The sequence below is a fragment of the Carassius gibelio genome, chromosome B18, assembly GCF_023724105.1.
Source record: "Carassius gibelio isolate Cgi1373 ecotype wild population from Czech Republic chromosome B18, carGib1.2-hapl.c, whole genome shotgun sequence".
Taxonomy (NCBI): domain Eukaryota; kingdom Metazoa; phylum Chordata; class Actinopteri; order Cypriniformes; family Cyprinidae; genus Carassius; species Carassius gibelio.
Window position 1 is genome coordinate 13,118,413 of NC_068413.1, and position 23,615 is coordinate 13,142,027.

A 23,615-nucleotide genomic window follows, 5' to 3' on the forward strand; every position below is an offset into this window, starting at 1 on the left:
CACAAAGGTACTGGGTTACTCCGCTGCGGTACCCCCGAAGCAATCTAAATTAGTCTGGATATAAACACTTATTATAGGTGTACCCTAGTGATTCGGGACAGGCTAAAAACACGGTTTGGAAAATGGATTCAAGGTGTACTCACTTATTATATACATTTTGTAAATTTTGAACACATAAAAAAGTTACGGATCGCAGCTCTGATTGGTTGTTTCTTACCGGGAGCAAATGTATTTCCTGCAAATGGCAATCGGACCACTGGGAGGAGCCAGAGGAGCTTGATTTTTTCACTGATTACCTGTCTCATATTCTACTGTCAGGACATAATGACTGGTTTAGCAAATATGTAAAAAAAAAAAAAAAAAAAAAAAAAAAAAAAAAAACATTTTTTACAAAAGTTACCTACTGCAGCTTTAAGAAAAAACCAGCTGAAATCTGGGTTTTGGTTTTAAAAATATCCGCTGCAAACACATAAACACACTTGGAAACATATAAAAACGTAAAAAAAATTATATTTAAAATAGATTTATGATAATAAAACACAAACTTTAGACAAAACAGCTGAATGATGTGAATTTGTATTCGTTATGCATTGCCGTTTAATCAATTAAAACAAAGTTCTACATATGTAAATGTGGGACAAAGCTTGAAACGGGACACGGACATCTCTCTCCCTCTCTTTCTCTGCCTCAGTGCGTTTATATAAACACACGAGGTCGTGGGTAGTCTCTCAGAAGACCCGGACTGCCTGCAAATCGACTCCATCTGAAACTGAGACCAGCATCAGTTCAGCTGCTTCGAAGAAATCAAGCCATGGCTGTTACCGGCTGCTCTCAGTGCATCAAATATATGCTCTTCTTCTTAAACTTCATTTTCTGGGTGAGTTTGTTTGTTTGTTTACCAATATAATTTTCATTTATAGTTTCTCCGATGAAGATTTCTTAATTGTTAAATGAATCCCAGTGTCCTGGTTTTATTCGAAGAAGTCTTTAGAGCAGAAAACAATAAATGTGTCATTCTGAAAGTTATTCTTCAGTCTGGTGACTCTGTAAAGAAGTGATTTTTTTCTCACCCATTTTTCAAAGATTTTTTTTCTACTTTTTTTTTTTTACACTAAGTTATTAAGCTAGAATTTAAGGATGTTTAGAACAGTCTATACATCATGTCAGAGATAATTGGACGTTTCTGTGCAAAATATTTTGTGAAGCATACAACAGAATTCTTTTACGTCTTGCAGTCGGCTAAATGGTATAGTTAAATGGAGTTATTCTTGTAAAATGTATACCTACACATGAAAAAAAGTGTCTCAGGCTCCAGATAGCCTCCTGTAGAGTGAGGGTTAGCTGTGGCTTTGCTGTATTTTTACACTTTCTTTAATTATGTCCTAAAGCTATAGGGACACCATAAAAGAAGAGAGAGAGAGAGAGAGAGATAATTACATGTGGACAAGTTGCTTAAAAGTTGGAGTAAATTTAGTAAAATGTGATGTTTATTCATATTAAAGACTTTTATAGGTTGAGCAGGCATTCTGCTGCAGTCACTTTATAAAATGTTTTACACTCTGCAGAGCTTATTTTGACTAAAACATCACATGATGTTCAAACAATGACATCACAGAGTAAAACTAATCATGCATTTCAAGGAATGTCTAATTAGCATTTAGCAGCAGGACAAACATCATGGAATAACATTCATTACTGACAATAATTAATGTTTACACCAATTCAGAGTCCTAAAAATAAAAGTCAGGTCAATTTTCAGACTCATTTTAATAAAAGCCTAGAAATTTACATTTGTGTTTTCACACAGCACCCGTCCCAAGCCCTCTTGAGATATGCATTGTTTCCCGTCATTGTACTTTACACGCTGCCAACAGAAACAAAAATATATCGGGCTGGCTTCCACAATTCTGACTTAAGCGTCCGCTTCCTGCTCTGCGAATTACAAAAAAAATAAACAAACAAAAGGTATCACAGAGGCCTGACTCTAAGAGCCCAAGTGGACCCCCCACCCTTTTCTGTGCATGAATAACACTGGACCTGTCAGAAGTTTCTTCCCCAAATGCAGGAAGAAATGACCTCTGGAATGACCTCAGGAAAAAGAATTGAAACAAACATTTCTGGGTGATGACATCTGTTGGGGGATTTTTAATTCCAGCTTTTTAAATGTATTTAAATGGTGAATCTATGCTGAAAAGTGATATTAAACACTCAGTTTTTTTTTTGTTATTGTTGTTTTTCTTCTCTTATTTTAGCTGGCTGGTGGAGTTATTTTGGGTGTAGCTTTATGGCTTCGCCATGACAGTCAAACCAGCCACCTCCTAATGCAGCAGTTTGAGGGGAATCAAGCACCAGGAACCTTTCATATCAGTAAGTGATTGCCTCTCACAAACTAAAGGTGGCTGAAGGCTAAAGTTCAGTTTTAAGAATGGTACCAACAGCTGCCTTATCCCTCAATCAGGTTCAGATTTCAAATGTTTCGTTCTTTCGTTCCAATTATCCAACCTTGTTATTTCAACTAGCCACCCAAACCCTACTATCATAACCCAGCCCATTCATTTCCGACCTAAATGCTCACTTATGCCCAATATTGTAAATTATATCCTCTTACAGTATAATTTAGAGGAACATTTATTTGGACTGAGCATTGTAATATTTCAGATTTAAGAAGTTGTAAAACATTTGAAGTATTATTTCATTAATTATTAGAAATTAGTATGTATTTCTACTTAGAATATCAAGCAGCATTCATAATTCATAAATTAAGTGAACATAACAGATCATGTCATAAGGTCTTTATTCTGAATGTAATATACAAATAGTGACATTTATGCAAATATTATTATTGTTAATAATAATAATTAGTAATAGTAGTGGTGGTGGTGATTTTGTTTTGAATTTTCTTTCTTTCTTTCTTTCTTTCTTTCTTTCTTTCTTTCTTTCTTTCTTTCTTTCTTTCTTTCTTTCTTTCTTTCAATAAACAATAAACAAATAGCGACAAACTAAATGATTGGCCAAAATATAAATGTTATAATAGTTTGTTAATATGCATGCTCATGCTCACTGTGAACTCTGAGAAACAATTACTCTAAAAATAGGAAGCATGTCTCCTCAAAAGATAGAAATAGGAAACTGGGTCTAAGCTGGGCTCTAAGAGGGCCACTAAATCACGGCGTGTGTGTCTGTGTGTGTGTGTGTGTGCATGTGTGTGTGTACCCACTTAACCATATTTTGTGGACAAATTTGTAACCAAAAGTGAGCTAAACCTGACAAAATCACACACACACACACAAACTCCCTTTGGGGATGTCCACATTTATAAAACTGGAATAAAAATATATATTTTTTAAATTGTAAAAATGCATAAAGTTTTCTGTTTGGGGTAGGTTTAGGTGTAGGGCAATAGAATATACAGTTTGTACAGTATGAAAACCGTTACACCTATGGAGAGTCCCCATTTAGATAGCTAAGTACTGGTAAACTGCATGTATGTGTGTGTGTGTGTGTGCATATTTCCTACATAGTGGGAACATTTTATTTTTTGGTCGACATGAGGAAAACAGTTTATACATCATACAGAATGAGATTTTTTGAAAATCTAAAAATGCATTTTTTTTCTGAGTTTTGTCTGAGGGTTCGATTTAGGGTAAGGGGATAGAAATACAGTTTGTACAGTAGAAAAACCATAACGTCTATGGAATGTCTCCTTTAAACATGAAAACCCAACGTGTGTGTGTGTGTGTGTGTGTGTGTACAACAAGTATATTTAAACAACTATGATGGCAGCAGCACAATATCATAAGAGCTTTGATCCTGTGTGTCATGTAGTCAGCTGGAGTCATGTTGGCGTTCCTGTGTTTTCTTTAATAACACTGAATTCTGCTGCTTTCACATGAAGTCAGTGATTCTCCAGACTCTCCCATGACTGTTTTAAAAGAACCAGGGAAAGACTAAAAGTTACCACAGGGCGTGTGCATACTACACCCATGTGCACACACACACACACTTAACCACAGAAGATGTATGCAGAGAGTTCAACGGCAGAAGGTCAGCATGTTGTGGGCACTAGTGTAGAGTTAGCGCCCATTCATTTTTGTAGAAAGCATTGGGGCTGTCTCCCTCCACTCAGTGTAAGTACATGGAGGAACCAGAGCTCCACCTGTTTCTTTTTACAGCGGCAACAACCTTTTCTGATTAAAGAAGTTAGGGTTGATGGTCTGGCCCACCCAGAGAAAGAAGAGAGAGATGAAGCGATCCCCTCCCACTGCTACTGAACATCGGTGTAATTGCAAAAGGCCTGCTCATGTGCCCGTAACACCACAAATTAGAATGAGCAGTGCTTGGAGCCCAAGTACTGGTTAGACAACCCTAAAATATGTTCAAGCCCAGCCGCTGCAGCAAATCATTATAGGTTAGAGAGGAATCTGGCTGCAGAATACTTACAGATTGCTAAATATACGTTTTACACAGAGAATGGAGCTTGTGCAGCAGGGAAAGCAGTGTATTTTGCACAAGGAGACATATCTGTAAGAAGATAAACATAATATACTACAGGATATATGATACAAGTATAGGCCCTATATATATGGAACTTTTTTATCTTATGCAGAGGTTGTTGGAGAGGTTGGAAATGTAAAAAATATTTAGCTAATCAATAATAAAAAATTTAGCCTTCCTAACACGAGCTCACATTTGGCTCAAAGTGATTTCAGGGGCATTTTCTTTTTACAATATTAGACAGCAGCAGGTTTATTTAGGCTGCTGTCTCTTTAAAACCTCACACAGGGATATGATAAACTGATACACATGGCTTTATGCTTACTTGTATTTTTAGGAGCAGTTGTCCTCCTAATTTAGAAAAGGAGCACCTTCTGATCAAAAAGTAAAATAAAAATTTGCCTTCCTAATATGAGGTGACATTTAACTCTTTAAACTGACTTACAGGGGTACTTTCTTTTTACCTTTGCAATGGCATCCTTTTCATCTGTCAAAAAAAAAAATTAAAAATTATATTTAAAACAGCAGAATAAAAAGTAGAATAAGAAAAATAGGTTACCAATCATATGTAATTAGTATTAGTTAAAAAATAACTTGTACTACAGAGTTGGCACAGACGAACACAACAGTGGCTTGTAGGTACATTTTCAGACATTTAACAAGGCTCAGAGGTGGCATGAGCAATTCAATTCCTAAATCCATGTGGAGATTGTTTTGAATATAACATTTTGAATACAGAAATATTCAATGATTTAAATAACTGAAATGAAACCTAAAAATGCAGGTGGCGGCAAGTCACTGATTTTATTGCTGAATCATTCATTCAGTTGATTTGTTCGAATGGCTGATTCATTCAGGAATGAAGCAAGTGACTTTATGAATGGGTAGCCTAATAATCATGAATCACTGACTCACTAGATTCATTCAAAATAGCACTTTCATTCATGAGAAACACTGCTGTGTTTTCTTTTAGAGATGCCGGCGGCTGAGCTGTTACTTTATTTGGAACTTTTTTTGTTGATGAAAAAGCTAAATCAGGCAGTAGCCTACTTGTTTATTGAACTGTTATATTAAATCAATATCACATTTGCAAACTCCTTTAATAACTATTCAAAACTGTCACTCTATTTAATAGCAATCTGTGGGCGCACAGAAAATGACACGTTCCGTCATCTGTCATTGTAGTATAAGTGCGGAACCTGCGGGAATGAGTAGAATTGTTATTAATAGCTGCAGTCCTATGCAGAAATTCAAGTCCTGCTCTGTGTTCTCTGCTAAAAACCTGACTCTGAATGATGTGAACGGCATTAAGTTGTCACTCAGTGAAAAGCTGCAGCTGTGGTGGGGGTGATTTTTGGTGTTCCGGCAGAACAACAATGCGATTTTCCTTAATTTTTTCCTGCTAAAGGAAATCCGTCGTAAACTCGCTGCAATTAGGCCTAATTGAAAGCCATTCTATGGCCAGAGAACTTTAATCCTGCTTATGTTACCCCATAGTTGCATCAGTTAGCACACTTTCAATTACAACAACCCATGCAAAAAAAGAAGTGTGCTTAATTTCGCTGAATGTACACTTAAATGTAATATATTTTCAATAGACTTAACTGCAATTTCATTTACAAATGTGTAATTATAGAAATATAAAACACATGACAAACAAGTTTCTATAGAAATGACATTGACATATATTTTAGTTTACAATAAATGCTTGTCAGTGCATAATTATGAAATTACATGTAATAATCTTCTTAAAGAGATTCACCAAAAAGGTATTTTGAACAGTGTTGGTAACCAAACAGTAACCAAACATTAACGTGTGGAAGTCAATGGCTACCGTCTACCAACAGCCAACTATTGTATCCCTTTAAAGCGATACTCCATCCCAAAAATGGACATTTTGTCATTATTCACTTACCCACATGTCGTTCCAAACCTGGAAAATGTTTGTTAGTCTTCGGGACACAATTTAAGATATTTTGGATGAAAACCAGAGCTTTTATGGGTTTGGAACGACAAGGGAGTAAGTGAATAATGACAAAATTTTCATTTGGGGATGGAGTATCCCTTTAAGTCCTACGTAATGTACCTTTAAACTATAATAAATATTCATTCAGTTGCAGTTAACATATAGTTGAGTGTATGAAAACATTACATTCAGCCAATTATCTTAATACAACAACAACAAAAACCCTTTAGTATAATAATACATTTGTAGTAAATTTACAGGAAAGCTGAAAAGCAGATGGTGTTAGAAATGGGTTTGTCTTCAGATGCTATTGTGTAAGTCTGGAGGAGAACAGAGAGCAAATCTGGCTCTGTTATGAAGAGGGTTCCTGTTTGGACTAGATCTTCCCATGCCTGTTTATAGTTCATATGGTGACATGCTTTTTTTTACCTAAAACCTGAAATTCTCTCTCTCTCTCTCTCTCTCTGACCTTGCAGGATTTAAAGCTACTGCTATGGTAAATCAAACAGGAAAATCCACATTAGCTTTTTTTCTCCCCTATTTGTATTGTTTGTCTGAATTTCACGGCCAACAACAAAATGAGCAAAGCTATGAATAGAGTTTACCAGCTCAAATTTGAGTTTCAATACAATGTAAGATGAAAAAATAGCAGTTATTTATTCAGTGCATTATTTTATTTACCCATAATTTAATTTATTAATCTATCTCAACGACTGATTGATGTCTAGAGGGTTCAAATGTGTGGTAGCTAAAGTTTATCACTGCTGCACACATGCCATCTAGTGGCAAACTACTGCATTAACTGCAGTTACTCGAGCCATTTTGTCATTTCTATTAATCTCAACACCTGCTCATAAAAATGAGGAATGAGCGCTGTAGAAACTGTATGAACATGTGCAATTAATATGAATCTGTGATTATGATTTAAGCTCATTCATGCATTGTCTCTGTTGCTTTTTCAGGTGTGTATGTTCTCATAGCGATTGGGGCTGTAATGATGTTTGTGGGGTTCCTTGGTTGTTATGGAGCTATTCAAGAATCTCAGTGTCTCTTAGGAACGGTGGGTTTTTACTCATCTCACACTATGCATGCGGCATGCCTTGAAGAGCTTTACAATACCACTTCAAAAGAGCTTTACAAGAACTATACTACACTTTATGGATACACTTTATACTACACTTTATTATGGATGTTGTTTTACTTAAGCTAGTAGCTTTTGATGATGATGACGCAGTTTTTTAATATAATGGAATGTCTTTTTTTTTTTTTTTACAAACTGGCATGTATTATTTTCTCAGAAGTTAAAATTAATCCAAAAAGATGAATAAACATTGATTCATGCATTAATTGTTTAATAATTCAGCAAGATTCTATTAGTAAAAGAGACAATACACTTGTGAAAGAAAATAACATTTTAGAATATTTTTAAGTATTTATTACAGAAATTATTTGCCTCACTGTGAAATAATGTAATGTTTTGGGGCTCTTAGCTGCATCTATGTTGCAGTTAGCTGAACTTTAGAGTGATATTTTTGACCACATTAAGTAGGACTTAAATGCATCATTATGTGAAATGTTTAAAAGCACTTGTATTGTTTTTAATATATGGTTAAAGTGTACTGCCGAGCATACTGAAAAGCATTTATGATAAACAATTCATACTTTACTAATGGAATTAAAATAATTCCTATTGAAAATTGTATGTAAAATATTTAATTGTATTTGTAATTATAAATTGTTTTGTAATTACACATGTAATGATGAAGTTGTAAATGTCCGAACAGATAACTTTGAAAGTGGAAGCACACCTAAGTGGCTTTTTATAATATTATCTTATCTTCAACTACAGTTTTTTTAAACTTACTTAAAAGTTTTAAAGTACACCAAAACTTCAATTTTAACCCAATTAAGCACATTTTTTTTCACAAGGGTAGTCATGATGTCAATTTGTTGGCCAACCCAGAAAGCTAATTCGCTAAAGCTAATATCCATGTGGAATCTTCAATGGCTTGTTTAAGATGAAGAAGTGATTTGAAGAGTTTTTTCATCTTTTGTTTTACACACAGTCTTCCCTTAAATGTTCGTCCTATTCCAGTATTTCTTTAGTTCATCACATAGTTTTTCTCTTTTTCTTCCTCAGTTCTTCACATGTTTAGTGATCCTCTTCGCCTGTGAGGTGGCAGCAGGACTATGGGGCTTTATTAACAGGGACACGGTGAGGCTAAAGATTCTGTACACGTACACTAAGAAAATCTGTAGTTTAGGATTTAATTTTAAGGCTGTCACTCTCTCACTTTCTGTCTGTCCAGATCTCTACGGAGCTCATTAACTTCTATGATGCTGCATACATTAAAGCTGTGGATCCTGTGGACTCACCATCCAGACAGGCAGCTTCCAAAGTTCTGATGGCATTCCATGACTCCGTGAGTTGCCAAAATCTATTCCTTTATCAAAATCCTTCATTTTGGATAGTTAATAATCCCTATCACTTATATTTTTTTGCTCTCTCAATATCTAGCTGGATTGCTGTGGTAAAGGGGATGAAAATCAACTTTTCACAGCTGTCCAGGCCTCTCTGTGCCCCAAAAAGAAATTCCCACTTGACCATCTCAACTCCCAGGTATCTTCTGTATGTTTAAGAACATGATAGAGAACTCATTTCATTTCAGCCTGATCGTAAGGCAAGAATGTAAACACATCAATATATTTCCCAGAAAAAGTAAGGTTTCTCTAACGCATATTTTGATGGACTGTTATGGTTTTAACTCCTTTAGAACTCTTCACTTTTCAGTTGATTCTTCTGAAAATATTCTTATTCTTCTTAAATACTCTTCTGAAAATATAAAAAAATGAAAATTAGCCTGTTTTACTCACCATTGAGACATCCAAGGTGTATATGACTTTCTTCCTTTAGACGAATCCAATCTGAGTTATTAAAAATTGTCCTGGCTATTCCAAGCTCTATCTTTGCTCTATCTTTTCTGTTCAGCAGTCCATATAGACATTAAATAAAGTGTGACATTCATACATTCATAATAAAACGTGCCTCACATAGCTCCAGCGGGTCAATAATAGCTTCCTGTAGCTAATCCATGCGTTTTTTGTAAGAAAAAATATCAATATTTCAAATGTAATTAACACTTACGTTATTAAATTAATTAATGACAGAATCTTCGATTTTGGGTGAACTAACCCTTTAATAATAAGCTATGCCATGATATTTTTCTGAGTGCAAAAATCTTCCCCGTGTGCATCACAAATTTATAGTTTGTTTATTTTAAATCTGTGTAATGCAAATGCATATAAAAAAATCATATACATAAATGTCAAATTAGGCCTATATATTGTTTGAGTTTGGTTGGAATTGCACTAAATTATAACCAAAACAAACAATCTTATAAACAGGGATGTTTTAATAGCTGACAGTCTATTTGATTGTGGATAGACTAATGTATTGATGTTGTGTGCTTCAGAGTTGCCACACGAAGCTAAGGGACCTGTTCACTGAGAAACTCCATATCATTGGATTGGCCGCCCTAGTGATTGCTGTCATTATGGTGAAAAAGAACACACACATGAACATCAACAGATTTTGCTAGGAATAAGTAAAGACAGCTGGGTGTGTAATTTCTCTCTGCTGTGTGTCTAGGTTTTTGAGATGATCTTCACCATGGTCCTCTGCTGTGCAATCCGCAATGCTCCTGCATACTGAGTTGTTGGATAATGACCAGCCTGATCAACAGTGTTTGATTTTGGTAGTAATGGGCACGAGGCCATTTCACTTCTGCCTTTCCTCTCCTTTCAAGTTCAAGTGTCCACACACTGAACATTGATCCCTGTTTGTAGAGAGGACTTCCAATGTGAGTACATCAGAATACAACACCAAGGGCTATTATAAATAAACCAGTAACCAATATCAGGGAGGAGGAAGAATGTGATTGACAGTCATATGTATAACTTTGCCTTCGTGTTTTATTGTTTTACTTTTATTTAATCATTTTATTAAATTTGTTCTTATTGTCTATTGTTACATTTTTAGTAGTAGAAGTTCTTCAACACACTCTGTAAGCGTGTGCGTGCTTGTTTGTGAATAAATCATTGTTATGTTTATAGAGAGATAAACGTTAACCTATGAATCCATTATGCAACAAGTCAATTTGTGTCTTCTGAGAATGCATATCATACATTAGACTTTACCAGCCCATAATGATGATGTCACGATAATCCAACGATTACCCACAAGAAAAAAAAACAACTTTATTGAATGAACCCGTGGTATTTTTATTTTGTGGACATTCTGTTTATTTCTTATAAACCTTCTAATTAAAACTATTCTGCCAAATATTTGTGTTATGCATGTTGTGTTAATAATGCATTGAATCTTACCCTATTTGAGTTATATTTGCATAAAGTTTATGACACAAATTACTGTACTGTAGGGGCAAGCAACCCACACATCACTGATACATAATTCCCACAGAACCTACATACACACATGCATATTTGACACGTCCCCTTTAAGAGTTAGAGTTTTTGTTGAGGTGTAGTTAAGATGAATAAAGTGTGAAAAGAATTAACATAAGACTGTTCTGATCTGATACAGCAATCTTGACTGAGTGTATTTTTGATAGCATATAAAAGCTACAGTACTTTTATTTTGTAGAAACAGAATGTTACTAAGACATAATATTGTGCATTTTATAGATTTTATAGATAGATAGATAGAAGCAGTCAGGCCCAGAAACTATTGTGCACTGTCGCTTTAAGAGCAGCAGAGTAAACATTGTGTTTGCATGATTCAAAAGGAGAGGCTCCGCCCACTCTGTGTTAGGTGAGGTCAGTTTCGTTTGTTCGATCGTGAGGCGTCTGTAAATAACTCTGTAAAGATGGGCGCATCTAATGGGACACCTCTGAAGTGTCCTCTGTGTCATGAGGAGTGTCGGGAGCAGGTGACGCTGGCCTGCGCTCACAGCTTCTGTCGGGTTTGTATCAGAGAGCTGTGGAGCGGATCTCAGACCGGACCTTATTACTGCCCCGAGTGTAGATACGAGTACCAGCACCTGCCGGACTTTACTGACGGAGCGTCTACATCTGCAGCCACACCATACACACGTACGTTCATTAACACAAAATAAATGTTGACTTTGTCGACCTTCAACATCTGTATGTCCTTATTATATTGCACATGTTATTATATTACTCGTGACCACAGTCTATGCTCATGACGCAGTAGGCCACAATTAACGTTACTCCTGTGTTGCACTTGTTGCAACTTACATTATTTGATAAGATGTCTGTCTCTTATCAGGTTCCAAGCATTAAGCTTTAAATATTCAACAGTATGATGCATGTATGGGTCTTATAATGTCAGAAAAAAAAAAGTTTCTCAGTCACATTTCAAATTTATTTAATTTGTCTACTAACAATATCCAACACACTTTAAGTGTTGGGAGAATTATGGTATTTGTGTCTTTTTTTATTCTTCCAGGCATGAATATTTGCACCACACTGCAAATACAATATCTGCCTCATAATTTCATAGTGATATATTTAAAACACACACACACACACACACACACACACACATATATATATATATATATATATATATATATATAGTAGCAAAATTGTAGGTGCAAAATTATTTGAAATGCTGCGCTATAATGTTTATTGATATTAAGCTTGAACATACAGTACAGTAGATAAGTTTTTAAAAGAAAGTTACTTTGATAAACATGTTCTGAAAAATTATATATATATATATATATATATATATATATATATATATATATATATATATATATATAAAACTACCCTAAATATAAATAAAGAAATATATAAAATGAGTAAACTCCGTTTAAAAATGTAATTATGAAATTGTTGCAATTGTAAACCGCTAATAATAAATGCATGGGAAAATGTTTCCAAGACAGTTTTAATTTGTTATTCATAAATCAAAAATAAAAAGTTGAAATCTGTCGACCCCTAAAAACATTGATGAGCTCAAAGCTGATGAAAACCTTGTAAACTTTATTTTAGTGTCACTGTTACATGTACTTATTTTGGTAATAACAGCACAATATGCATCCACATGTAACTAGCCCTAAATCAATCTCTAACACTAGTATGTAAGTAGTAAGTGTTGATAACTTATATAACTCAGTAATTACATGAAACAGTTTGGAAAGTTGTGAAGATTATGGAACTTGATCTACAAACCCGATTCCAAAAAAGTTGGGACACTATACAAATTGTGAATAAAAAGAGAATAAAATGATGTGGAAGTTTCAAATTTCAATATTTTATTCAGAATACAACATAGATGGCATATCAAATGTTTAAACTGAGAAAATTTATCAATTTAAGGGAAAAATAAGTTGATTTAAATTTCATATAAATATGAAATATAACCCGACTAAGGTCTATTATACACTGTAAAAAATACACCATAAAATAAATAATCACTTATATAAATCAGTGTAATACTATGTTTTCAAGTAGACTGGCCGTTTGCAAAGAAGCTGTACAACCGGCACTCAAAGAAACACAGGAAGAGGAAGTTCAAATCAGCGTTCCACAGTGGTGGATACAGACTGGGCTCAGTCCCATCTAATAACACCAGAAGTGACTATGATGAAGACTCATCAATACCACGGAAAAGAAAGGCCACAGCAGACGAGTGCTCGTCTGGAAGCCAGTTTCCATCAATGGTTTGGGGGACCACCACTACGAATGACACATCCTCACAACGCACACCTCCACACACAGATGAGATCACGTCTCCTCGTATAGAATCATCTCCTGAGAGGAACACAGGTTCCTCTAAGCAAGACCAGCATCCTGAAGCTTCCTGCAGCGACAGCGGCTCACCCAGGATGAGCAACACACCTCAGGGAGAGAAACCCCCCTCACCAGCAGCCAGGGCCTCCTCTCATACACCTGGAAGACAGGAAACAGATTTTAACAGTGGAGAGCCCCTCAGTATCTCAGCAGCAGCATCATCAGACAGACTTTCCAGGAGCAGTTCTGTGCCTTGCCATTACTGTCCCAGTTCAGAACAGAAGGTGGCGGTAAAGACCTGCCTGGTTTGTGGGGCCTCCATGTGCTCCGAGCACCTGCGGGCACACCTGGAAAAGCCGGTTTTCCAGAACCACCCGCTGGTGAACGCTGTGGAGGATGTGTCTCTGTGGAGATGCCAGGAGCACCAGGAGATGAACCGGATCTACTGTCGATCGTGTGCAGTGTGTGTGTGCACGGTGTGTTCCCTGGTCGGGTCGCACAAGGGGCACGAGTGCATCAGCATCCGCGAGGCAGAGCAGGAGCTCAGGGTGAGAGACGATTGGGCATTATGTTTCTACAACATTTCCCCTTTCTAAATAGTTTTTAATCTGGCTTAAGATTCTAGTTAAACCTGTAGTTTTAGTAGTATACTAATGTTTAAATGTTGGCAACATAAATGCTACTTTTGAGTAATGTGTACTTCCTGAATAGGAATATTAATTTCTTTATTTTAAAAAATGTGTTGCTCATTGGTTTATCCACGTTAATTTCTCAGGGTTCACTAAAGAATGAGATGCAAAAAATACAAACAACTGAGAAGTCCATTCAGGAAAAAGTCTCTGAGCTCCGTGAGAAAAAACGTGGTGTCCAGGTAAGTGTGAGAATGTTTGTTGATTTAACTGATTTAAAAGCAAGGTTTTTATTGTTACTGTTATTTTATTTACTTATTTTCACCCAAAAAGGAATATTCTGTCATTAATTACTCATGTACCCTCATGTCGTTCCAAACCTGTAAGGCCTTCATTCATCTTCAGAAGACAAATTAAGATACTTTTCGATGAAATCCAAGAGCTTTTGAACAGTTTAAAGAACTGCCCCTTTAAGTTGCTCATGGGTTTATGCTCTTTTTGTCCAATGTTGTTATTAAGTAAAATGATTTAAAGTCATTTTTGTTATTTGAACTAAAGCTGAAATAAACTAAAAAACAAACTTAAAGTGCTTCAAAGAGGATTGGAAATGCAAAAAATAAAGTCTAAGTACTAAAATTTCTAAAAGCTTTATAAATAAAAGTCACAAAGGAGCTTACAATAGCATGAACAGGAGCTTTTGCTTCCCTCGTGTTTTGTGATTGTTGCAGGCGGAGCTGGAGGACGCGCGGGCGGCCGTATTGCAGCAGTATCAGGCCATGCGGATGACTCTGGAGCAAGAGGAGGAGCAGGCTTTACTCTGTGTGACCCAGGAAGAGGACAGAGTGCTGGGAAGCATTGAGAAGCAGCTGGACACATTACAGGGTGCCCTGATCTCTAGCCAGAGCATATTAAACACCCTGCAGGGAATGACCCATGCTGAAGGGGCGTCACAGTACCAAGACCAGGCCTTCATCATGGTATGACAAGCAGCATTGATCTCAAACTGATCTAAATATTCAATAGAAAATGTCATTAATTTTTACTGGTTGTTTCAGGAATACAGCAAGATGGCGGGACGGTATGTAAAACGGTTCAAATATTTGTTGATTATTATATAATTATGTTTATGAAGTAAAACTGATGTATTTTTTTCAGCCTGACTGAATTGTCTGATCCTGTTCAAAATCTTGAGACTCCGGAAGAGATAAACCATATCCGTCTGGACTGTCTCAATGATTGGACCGAGAGGAGACTGGAGACTGTGCTCGTATCACTGCCTCATCGAGACCCTTTCAGACTGCTGTGTGAGTCTTTTACACACTTTACAGTAGAAATCATACTAGAATATTGGAATGACATATAAAACAAAAAAATGAACCTATAGTGATGATGACTGTTACCGTACCTGAATTTCGGTGCCGTTACTATACTATCTGTGTAGTTACAAAAACATTTATTTCAGTGAAAAAAAATAAGTCCAAAAGTCTTAATTTCAACACTTTGCACAATAGGCCCTACAAACCTTTTCTTTCTTTCTTATTTGCCATAAAAACTTGTTTTAATTTTTCTGGAAATCAAATTAAACATTATTAAAAATGTATTTTAAATCAAATGAAAATTAAACCCTTTTATTTTTTGGCAAACAAACTGAGGTTAACTGTTGAAATTAATACATGGGAGAAAAATTGTGTGAATATTCCTTTAAAACATTTTTTTAAAGGCTAATTATTGTTTTTTTTTCTACAATTAAGAAAATTGAATATTTAAAGACATACATTATACTGTACAATAGTAATACAAGAGTACTATATTTATGTTAGATGTTAAACTGTACCTTTATTTTTACAGGTTGCCATTTTTTTTCTTGAAATTTTTTCTTTTTTTAGTTTCTGTGTGTATACAGTATGTTGATGGTAGGTTGCTCAAATGAAACGGTAGAATGCTTTGCAAAGAGACTCTCACAGCAGCTCTGGAGATTAAGATTTTGTGTTCGTGCTGCCATAGGGAGACACAAATGCTGAAAATCACCGCGTTGTAGTAAACAAACCCACGTTTCTGCCATTCATACTTACAGAGGCAAGCGGAACATGCAGGATTTATATTTAACCCATCTTTTTGCATTTGAATATTCACAGACACTAGTTCATATTTTGATTGGAATTAAGTAGCACACCTACTTTAGATTTTTTTCTTTCAAAATTGACGAATTAAAAGCAACAATATTACAGTATATCACTGTTTGCTGTAACACAGTAATATAACGCACTACTAATACAGTTTGAGCAATATTATTGTGCGTTACAATCTCGGTAAGGCAAGTTAAAAAAAAATTTAAGTACAAAATTAAGTGGTTAGATTAGTATTATATTAAAGGGATAATTCATCCAAAAATTTTAATTCTGTCTTCATTTACTCACCCACAAGTTGTTCCAAACCTGTTTGAGTTTCTTTTGTGAACGACTTGAAACGACTTGAGGGTGAATAAATGATGACAGAAATTTTTTTTTTTTTTGAGTGAACTAACCCTTATAAAACAAGTATGAATTTGTAACGATATTCAAATACTTCCTATTCATCGGGAAGAAGGAGGCGGGAACCGGCGCACAATCAAAATTAACTTTAATGACAAAAATAAACACAAAACAGCGCACCAGCCCCTCACGGACGACTGGTGCGCACAAAATAAAAAGCAAACATAAAAAATAATGTCCCAGGCCTGGTCCTCTCTCGTCCTTCACTATAGTCGCTCCAGTTTTATATCCTTCCATCTCCTACGTGGGACTCGATACTGGCGGTGGGGCGCAGGTGCAGCTCATCTTCAATCACTACACCTGGCCTCACTCCTCGTTCCCACGCCTCTCGGCCCCGCCCCACCCGCCACAGAATTAAATTTATCAAAAGACATTTAAACGCTTTTCTTTTGAACTATTTATTTGTCAAAGAATCCTAAAAAGATCAAATTTCCAAAATGTCTATTATGATGTTACTTGGTGCACAAAATCAGCATATTAGAATGATTTCTGCAAGATCATGTGACTGACTAATGACTCCTGAAAATCACAGGTATAAATGACATTATTAAAATATATTAAATAATATTTCACAATATTACTTTTTGTTACTTTTAGTTTTTTACCAAATAAATGCAGCACAGTTGAGCATAAGAAGATTAATTTAAAAAATGAAAAATGCTGCCTGCTAAAGTAAAAATATTACTTGGGGCCACAGGAAGACACAAATAAATTGTTTGACAGCTGATGTTCCTGTCTGCAGATGGGATAAGCCCAACTCTAGATCCTGATACGGTCCATCCCAAGCTGCTGCTGTCGGATGAGAACAGGACGGTGCAGTACAGCGAGACCCAGCAGGACTACCCCGAGCAGGAGTCCCGCTTCAACATTTTCCCTCAGGTGCTGGGCTCTCGTGCCATAGACGGAGGCTGCTGCTACTGGGAAGTGGAGGTCTCTCAGGATGAGGGCCGCTGGAAGGTGGGGGTCTGTGATGGACAGATTGGCAGAAAGGGGCAAAAGGACATCTGCCGTATTGGTTTCTACCCTAATTCTTGGTGTTTAATATACGAGAAGGGAAAGGTGGAAGCCCTGCATGATAAGATAGCTTCACCCGTGTGTTCCGCTGAACTCTGGAAGGTCGGGGTGCTGCTGAATTTTAGTGAGGGTCTCTTGTCTTTTTATAGGGTGGCCAGGGAGGGATCTCTTTCTTTTCTCTACAGTTTTGAGCATACATTCACTGAGCCACTATATCCGGCTCTGGCGGTTTCTAAAACTCAGCTCAGCATCTGTGACATATTTACCAAGACCACTACAGACTAGACTGCGTTTGTGCATTTATGAAAGGTTTTATTATAATTTTAAAGGAATACTTATATTTAGGCTATCCGAGATGTAGGTGACTTTCTTTCTCCAATATAAATTGTTAGTTGAACCCATCATCCTTTGTGATTTAGAAAGTTCTAGTCAAGAAGAGGTAGCATTATATTGCAGATAAAAAACACAAAATAAACCCATGTGGCTCCTGATGATATATTGAGGTCTTACGAAGCTAAGCGATCGGTCTGTGCAAGAAACGAAACATTATTTATGTTTTTTTTCCTGTAATCCATATCCTCAGACAAATGTGCGAATGTGAAATTATGCCAGTGTGGTTTACAACAGGATCAAAAGAAAGTACCATTTGAACAAAATAATGTTCTGTTTCTTACACGGACTAATCGTTTCACTTCATAAGACCTCAAAACATCATCAGGAGCCACTTGGATTCATTTGGTGGTTTTGTATTAATTTTTCGCCTCTCAGAGTGACTCGTATGAATTACCAGAGACCATGGGTTTAGCTAGAAAACATCTTTAATGTTCTACTGAACAAAAAAGTCACCAATAACTTGGAAGGCGTTAGGGTGAATAAATAAACAGCATTTATTTTATTTACTATTGAACTATTCCTTTAAGTAATACAAATCACTTTTACATTCCATGAATCATCATTTCCAACTGCTAAGTTTGGAATTTTTTATTATATAACATAATTTTTAGTAATTTTTTATTATATTACATATATGACCTTTTATAACTATTTCCATTACAAAAAATGTTTTATATATCCATTTATATTTCAAATGGTGTTTTATTGAAACAATCTTGCACAGCCTTTTTACTTTTCTCAGCCATTTCTTGAACTTCTTTTTATGTTTTTGCTAGGATTCATTTTATCACTTGAAATAAATAATTAGTATTTTTATATCAGATAAAATATAAAATTGCACTGTATTTACATGTACACATTGAAATCAAATGAAGGCCAGGAGAAATATTAGTCCAAAAATCTGAAGACAACAGCCATTCAACATTCCAAATGAAACTCAGAGATTTTGGGATTTATTTTCTGAATCCTCGTAGTCTTATGTCAATCTAGAATAAATGTAATAATAAACATTGAGTTTTTCAAAATGAAACGTTTCCATTCATTATCCAGGTTTATGATATATATATATATATATATATATATATATATATATATATATATATATATATATATATATATATATATATATATATATATGTTTAGTATCTCAATCAATTTTCTGATATTTACTAGCATATCTATGTCATATTTTATAGCTTTTGCCAATGTTGAATTACTGTTGGCAGTGGAATATTTCAACCTGTGTATATTAAGAATACTCCATTTCTACTCTAGATGGTAGTATTGTTCAATATCTAAACAGGAAATGTTGCAATTTAATTCATACTGAGGAAATCAAACAGATAGTTTGAACTGTGCTGCAATGCTTTATGAATTAAATGTCTTAAAAATGGTCTGATTATTTTTTTCTGTACTGCATTGTATTGTCAGAAAAGCTTTTCTCTTTTGTGTGTGTGTTTTTTGTAAATACCGATGTGCCCCCTCTATTTTCATCCGTGCTTCTGGTGGGAGGAGTCCCATCAGGTGCGAGACAAAGTAAGTCATCTGTTCCAAGATCTCTCTGTACCCTCACACAGTTCAATTCATTTCAAATCAATACAAATTGCCCGGTTAACAAAGACGAATAAAAAGTGTGGAAAACAAAAAGTGAAGACGTGATAAGACCCTTTTGGAAAGTCAATACATTCCTTTATTGAAATATTCAAGTAATTTTTGCCATGCTAATATTATTAATTCGTTTATAGTGTACATTTTTTATTGCACCTTTAGTTGGCAAGTAAATCCAATTTATACGATTATCTGAAATGTCATCACTGAAATTATTTCTTTCAGTTTTGTGTGAGTCGCAATTTCACTTTTCCTCTGAAGTTCCACCTCCACGTTTTTTTAGGTAGAATCTCTACAGCCAAACACTGCCATGGCAACAAACCTGTGCCCCAAGCCAGACTCTATCTCAGCGGTACAGACATTTAGTCAGGGGTCGTTATGCTCCCAGCTGCCTGAAAAACAGGTGCAGAGCCGCTCCGTCACTCTGCTGTAACTGGCAGAAATATCTAAACTGCCTTACAGCTGCTCACACACGTTGTTTCTATCCCAGTGTGAATTTATACAGTCCAAAACAGCTGAGACATGAAGAGGACACCCAGTCCCAGTCAGATCAATCTAATTTACTGGAGAAATTCATTTGGCATGTTTTCTAAAAGGCTATACTTGATGCTAGATGTGTGCTGCTTTTGATATTCCAATATTCAGACTTAATCAACTCGTTTTCTATATATACATATAGACCTCCTCTCTTACATCATAATGAAGTGATAGTAAGAAACAAGCAAAGCTGTATTCGATGACCTTCTTTGCACTTTTGTCTTTCTCTCTTGGGAAATCACTTTAATGTTCTGAATTGGTTGACTGTAAAAAATGATATGATCAATAAGTCACGGCAACATATGTTTTTCCCATTAGCTTAAAGCATCTGTATGTACGTTTTTTCCTTTGAAATATCAGTTTCAAATAAGCATACGCAATAAGTATCATTAGAATCTCACTCACTTAATAAAAGCAATAGTTTGCCCTACCTTGAAAATTTGCTGAGAATTTCCTCCCACAGGCCATCCAAGAGATGAGTTTCCTTCTTCATCTTAACAGATCTGGAGGAATTGTACATTTTACTTCCGTGTCATCTGAAGTGAATGGGTGCCGTCAGAATGAGAGTTTAAACATCTAATGAAAACATCACAATTATCCACACAACTCCAAACCATCAGTTATGAACTAGTGAAATCCGTCAATATGTTTTTAATATCAAACTGTTGCTTCAAATCTAAAACACTATAATTATAAACTATAGGCTATATTACAAAAACAAAGTCCTGTATCCATAATATTGCTTTCTCCAAAACAGAAGACATCTTGTCTGAATCAGGAGAGAAATATGCACAAATCAAGCACTGTTCGAAAGCAAAAAAAACAGTCCAACATTTTGATGTGAAAGGGCAATAAGGAACAGGGAGCAGTATTATGGTTTATTTTGGCCAGAATTATTTATTTGGCCTTAATTATGGATTTGTTTCTTAAAAGCATGGAGCTGTTCATTTCACAGTATATTAATTGACGGTCGTGGCGATTACTTGGGGATTGTTGTGAGTGATGATTTTATCAGCTGTTTGGACTCTCATTCTGACGGCACCCATTCTCTGCATATGTGTAATGCTACATTTCTCCAAATCTGTTCTAATGAAGAAATAAACTGGGCTAGCCTGAGGGCGAGTAATTTTCAGCAAGTATTCATTTTTGGTGAACTGTTCCTTTAAGCCCTGAGGAAGCCCTTTGATGTTCACGTGTATACAACATCTTCTTATATAATATCTATAGATGGTTCCCCTGGCAACAACACCCTTTGACTGCTCCACATCCTGTAATATACCATTATACCTAACGGCAATCCAGAGTGCAAGGAGCTTTTGTCTGGGATTTGCAGACATTTATTTGTGCCATTAAGGCAGATCTTATTTCTGAGTGATTTGACTTTGAATTCTCTGGGTACATTGCCTCATCATTTTCTTCACTTATTATTGTTGTTCCCATGAGGATGTTCATTTCAGCCCTTAGCACAGATGGCCAGGGACAGAGGACATGACCAGCTGGCTAATGTACATATTCCAAGAGCTCTCTCAGAGGACAAGGCTTTTGACACTGTCCTCAGTGTGACTTCACTCGGAATACAGTGTATACTGTATATTAAATGCCTTTCCACCTACTTGACCCCAGAATGCATCACCTAAAAACAGTGTTGGGAAGGTTGCTTTGGAAATGTAATCGGTTACGGATTAGAAGTTACCTTATTTAAAATGTAATCTTAGTGTAACTATTTCAAATATTTTATTAAAGTAATGTAAATGATTACATTTGATTAGGCCTAATTTTCTACATTTTTAACAATTGTTTTCAAATATGAATCATTTTCAAACATTTAAAGCAGGCAGGCTTAACTTTACAGTATGACTCAACACTGGATAGTGTCAGACTTTCAAAATCCCTCTTCTCTTTAAGATCATAATTATTTAATTTAAAGCACAGCCACCACAAAATCAAACTTTAGCATCTATATTTACCTTGAGATAAAAAAAAGTGTTAATCTTAAAAAATAAAGCATATACATAAACACAAATAGGCAATAAAACAGTTATTGACTGCATGTGTCCTACTCTGTCTCGTAAACTCCTGAAACATTGGTGTCTCATATTTTAAAGCAGTCAATGCAATAAAAAAAATAAAAAATTAATAAAAAAATCTGGACGTGTGAAAATATTCAGATTTAACCCCCTTTCTAATCTGTAATTTCATTACACATTTTTTCTTAGTAACTGTAACAGATTACATTTATTTTTGTAATGTCTCGGTGCTGGCAGGAGTTGTAGTTTGGTGGAGTGATTGAACAGTGCTCTCTTCCACCCTCAATACCCATGACTGAAGTGTCCTTGAGCAAGGAGGGGTTTACAGTTGCTCCCTGGGCACTGGATATAGCTGCCCACTGCTCTGGGTGTGTGTTCACATCTCACTGCTGTGTGTGTGCACTTGGATGGGTTAAAAGCAGAGCACCAAATCTGAGTCAGGGCTACCATACTTGGCACATGTCACAACTTTCACTTTCAGTCTTAAGAATTCCAGCTTAAAATGAAAAGTGACATAACCAGCTCCCTTTGGCAGCAAATTCATTTGAGTGGAAATATTCACTTGAGGGAATTCACGCACAGTCAACACATAAAGCATACTAACGACAATGTTGTTTCCTCTCTGAGGGTTTGACAGAGTATGTCAGTCCTTTAATTAAGCTGTCACTCAGTGAGACCACAATTAGGATGGATGGAACAGATCTCACAGTTAAGACTGACATTCTGGGTATTGTAATCGAAATAGACGTAAACTATTCAAAACAATTGTACATACAGCACAAGCTCCTGAGCATGTTTAATGCTTTTTTTTTTTTCAACCGTAGTTAGTTCAACCATTATTTTTCAAAGCTTCGAGAATACTTTTTGTGCACAAAGAAAACTAAAATAACGACTTTATTCAACAATTCATCCCCCCTGCATCACTCTATAGCTCCATTTTGGAGAGTATCACATATGTAAACAATGCATGCAACGTATGTACACAGATACACTTGAACAGCATATACGCATATGGTGCTGCTAACAAAGAACAGCATACGTTATTTACGTATGTGATACTTTGCATTTTTGGGTGAACTATCCCTTTAATAGTCTGATACTGTTTGGTCATTTTAGACATATATATATATATATATATATATATATATATATATATATATATAAAATAATGTTTCAGATTATTGGAATGTTATCAAAATGCAGTTTGAAAAAAAAAATGTGAACATGATTTAAAAAGGCTAAATGGTATTTAAAAAATAGTCACACTTGTACTGTTCTTGGTCATTAAGATTTTATGTCCACATATTTCTTTTTGGGATGAGTAGCCATGTAGTAGTTATTATCACATTTATATTAGGTGCTTGGGGCCTAAGCAGCAAAAAAATGTGCTCTGTCTGTGCATTAATCCCATAAATCCTCTGTGACTCCCAAAATGTTACTTGCCATGAGAATCCGGTTTGATCTCATCCGTGTCATTTCTTTGGAGACTATGAGGCTGTTGGGAAATGCTCAACAGTGCAAGATCACATGGTCTTTGTCTACCCCAGAGACAAGGGAGCATTGAGAAATCGTGTCGCTCATCAGTGACATTTAACTCTGCATGAGGGAATATAACTGTTTCAACGACTAGATATTG

The 23,615-nt window shown here is 35.7% G+C and overlaps 3 protein-coding genes across 5 annotated transcripts in view; 2 read left to right on the plus strand and 1 right to left on the minus strand.

Moving 5' to 3' along the window:
* The window catches only part of LOC127977209 (homeobox protein aristaless-like 4), a 539,817-nt gene that overhangs the window by 293,701 nt on the left and 222,501 nt on the right, over positions 1 to 23,615 (minus strand). The window lies entirely within an intron of this gene.
* Positions 701 to 10,802, plus strand: LOC127977216 (CD81 antigen-like). Its single transcript, XM_052581946.1, has 8 exons — positions 701 to 877; positions 2,253 to 2,367; positions 7,423 to 7,520; positions 8,601 to 8,675; positions 8,770 to 8,883; positions 8,979 to 9,080; positions 9,934 to 10,017; positions 10,110 to 10,802. Exons 1-8 carry the CDS (start codon positions 812 to 814, stop codon positions 10,170 to 10,172), a joined length of 717 nt encoding a protein of 238 aa, XP_052437906.1. The 5' UTR covers positions 701 to 811; the 3' UTR covers positions 10,173 to 10,802.
* LOC127977204 (E3 ubiquitin/ISG15 ligase TRIM25) lies at positions 11,276 to 18,837 on the plus strand. 2 transcript variants are annotated; one of them, XM_052581931.1, is made up of 7 exons: positions 11,276 to 11,572; positions 12,959 to 13,788; positions 14,016 to 14,111; positions 14,598 to 14,846; positions 14,925 to 14,947; positions 15,025 to 15,173; positions 17,143 to 18,837. In XM_052581931.1, exons 1-7 carry the CDS (start codon positions 11,347 to 11,349, stop codon positions 17,697 to 17,699), a joined length of 2,130 nt encoding a protein of 709 aa, XP_052437891.1. In that variant the 5' UTR covers positions 11,276 to 11,346; the 3' UTR covers positions 17,700 to 18,837. The 2 variants fall into 2 exon arrangements, with proteins under 2 accessions (XP_052437891.1, XP_052437892.1); XM_052581932.1 differs by having other exon boundaries at positions 12,962 to 13,788.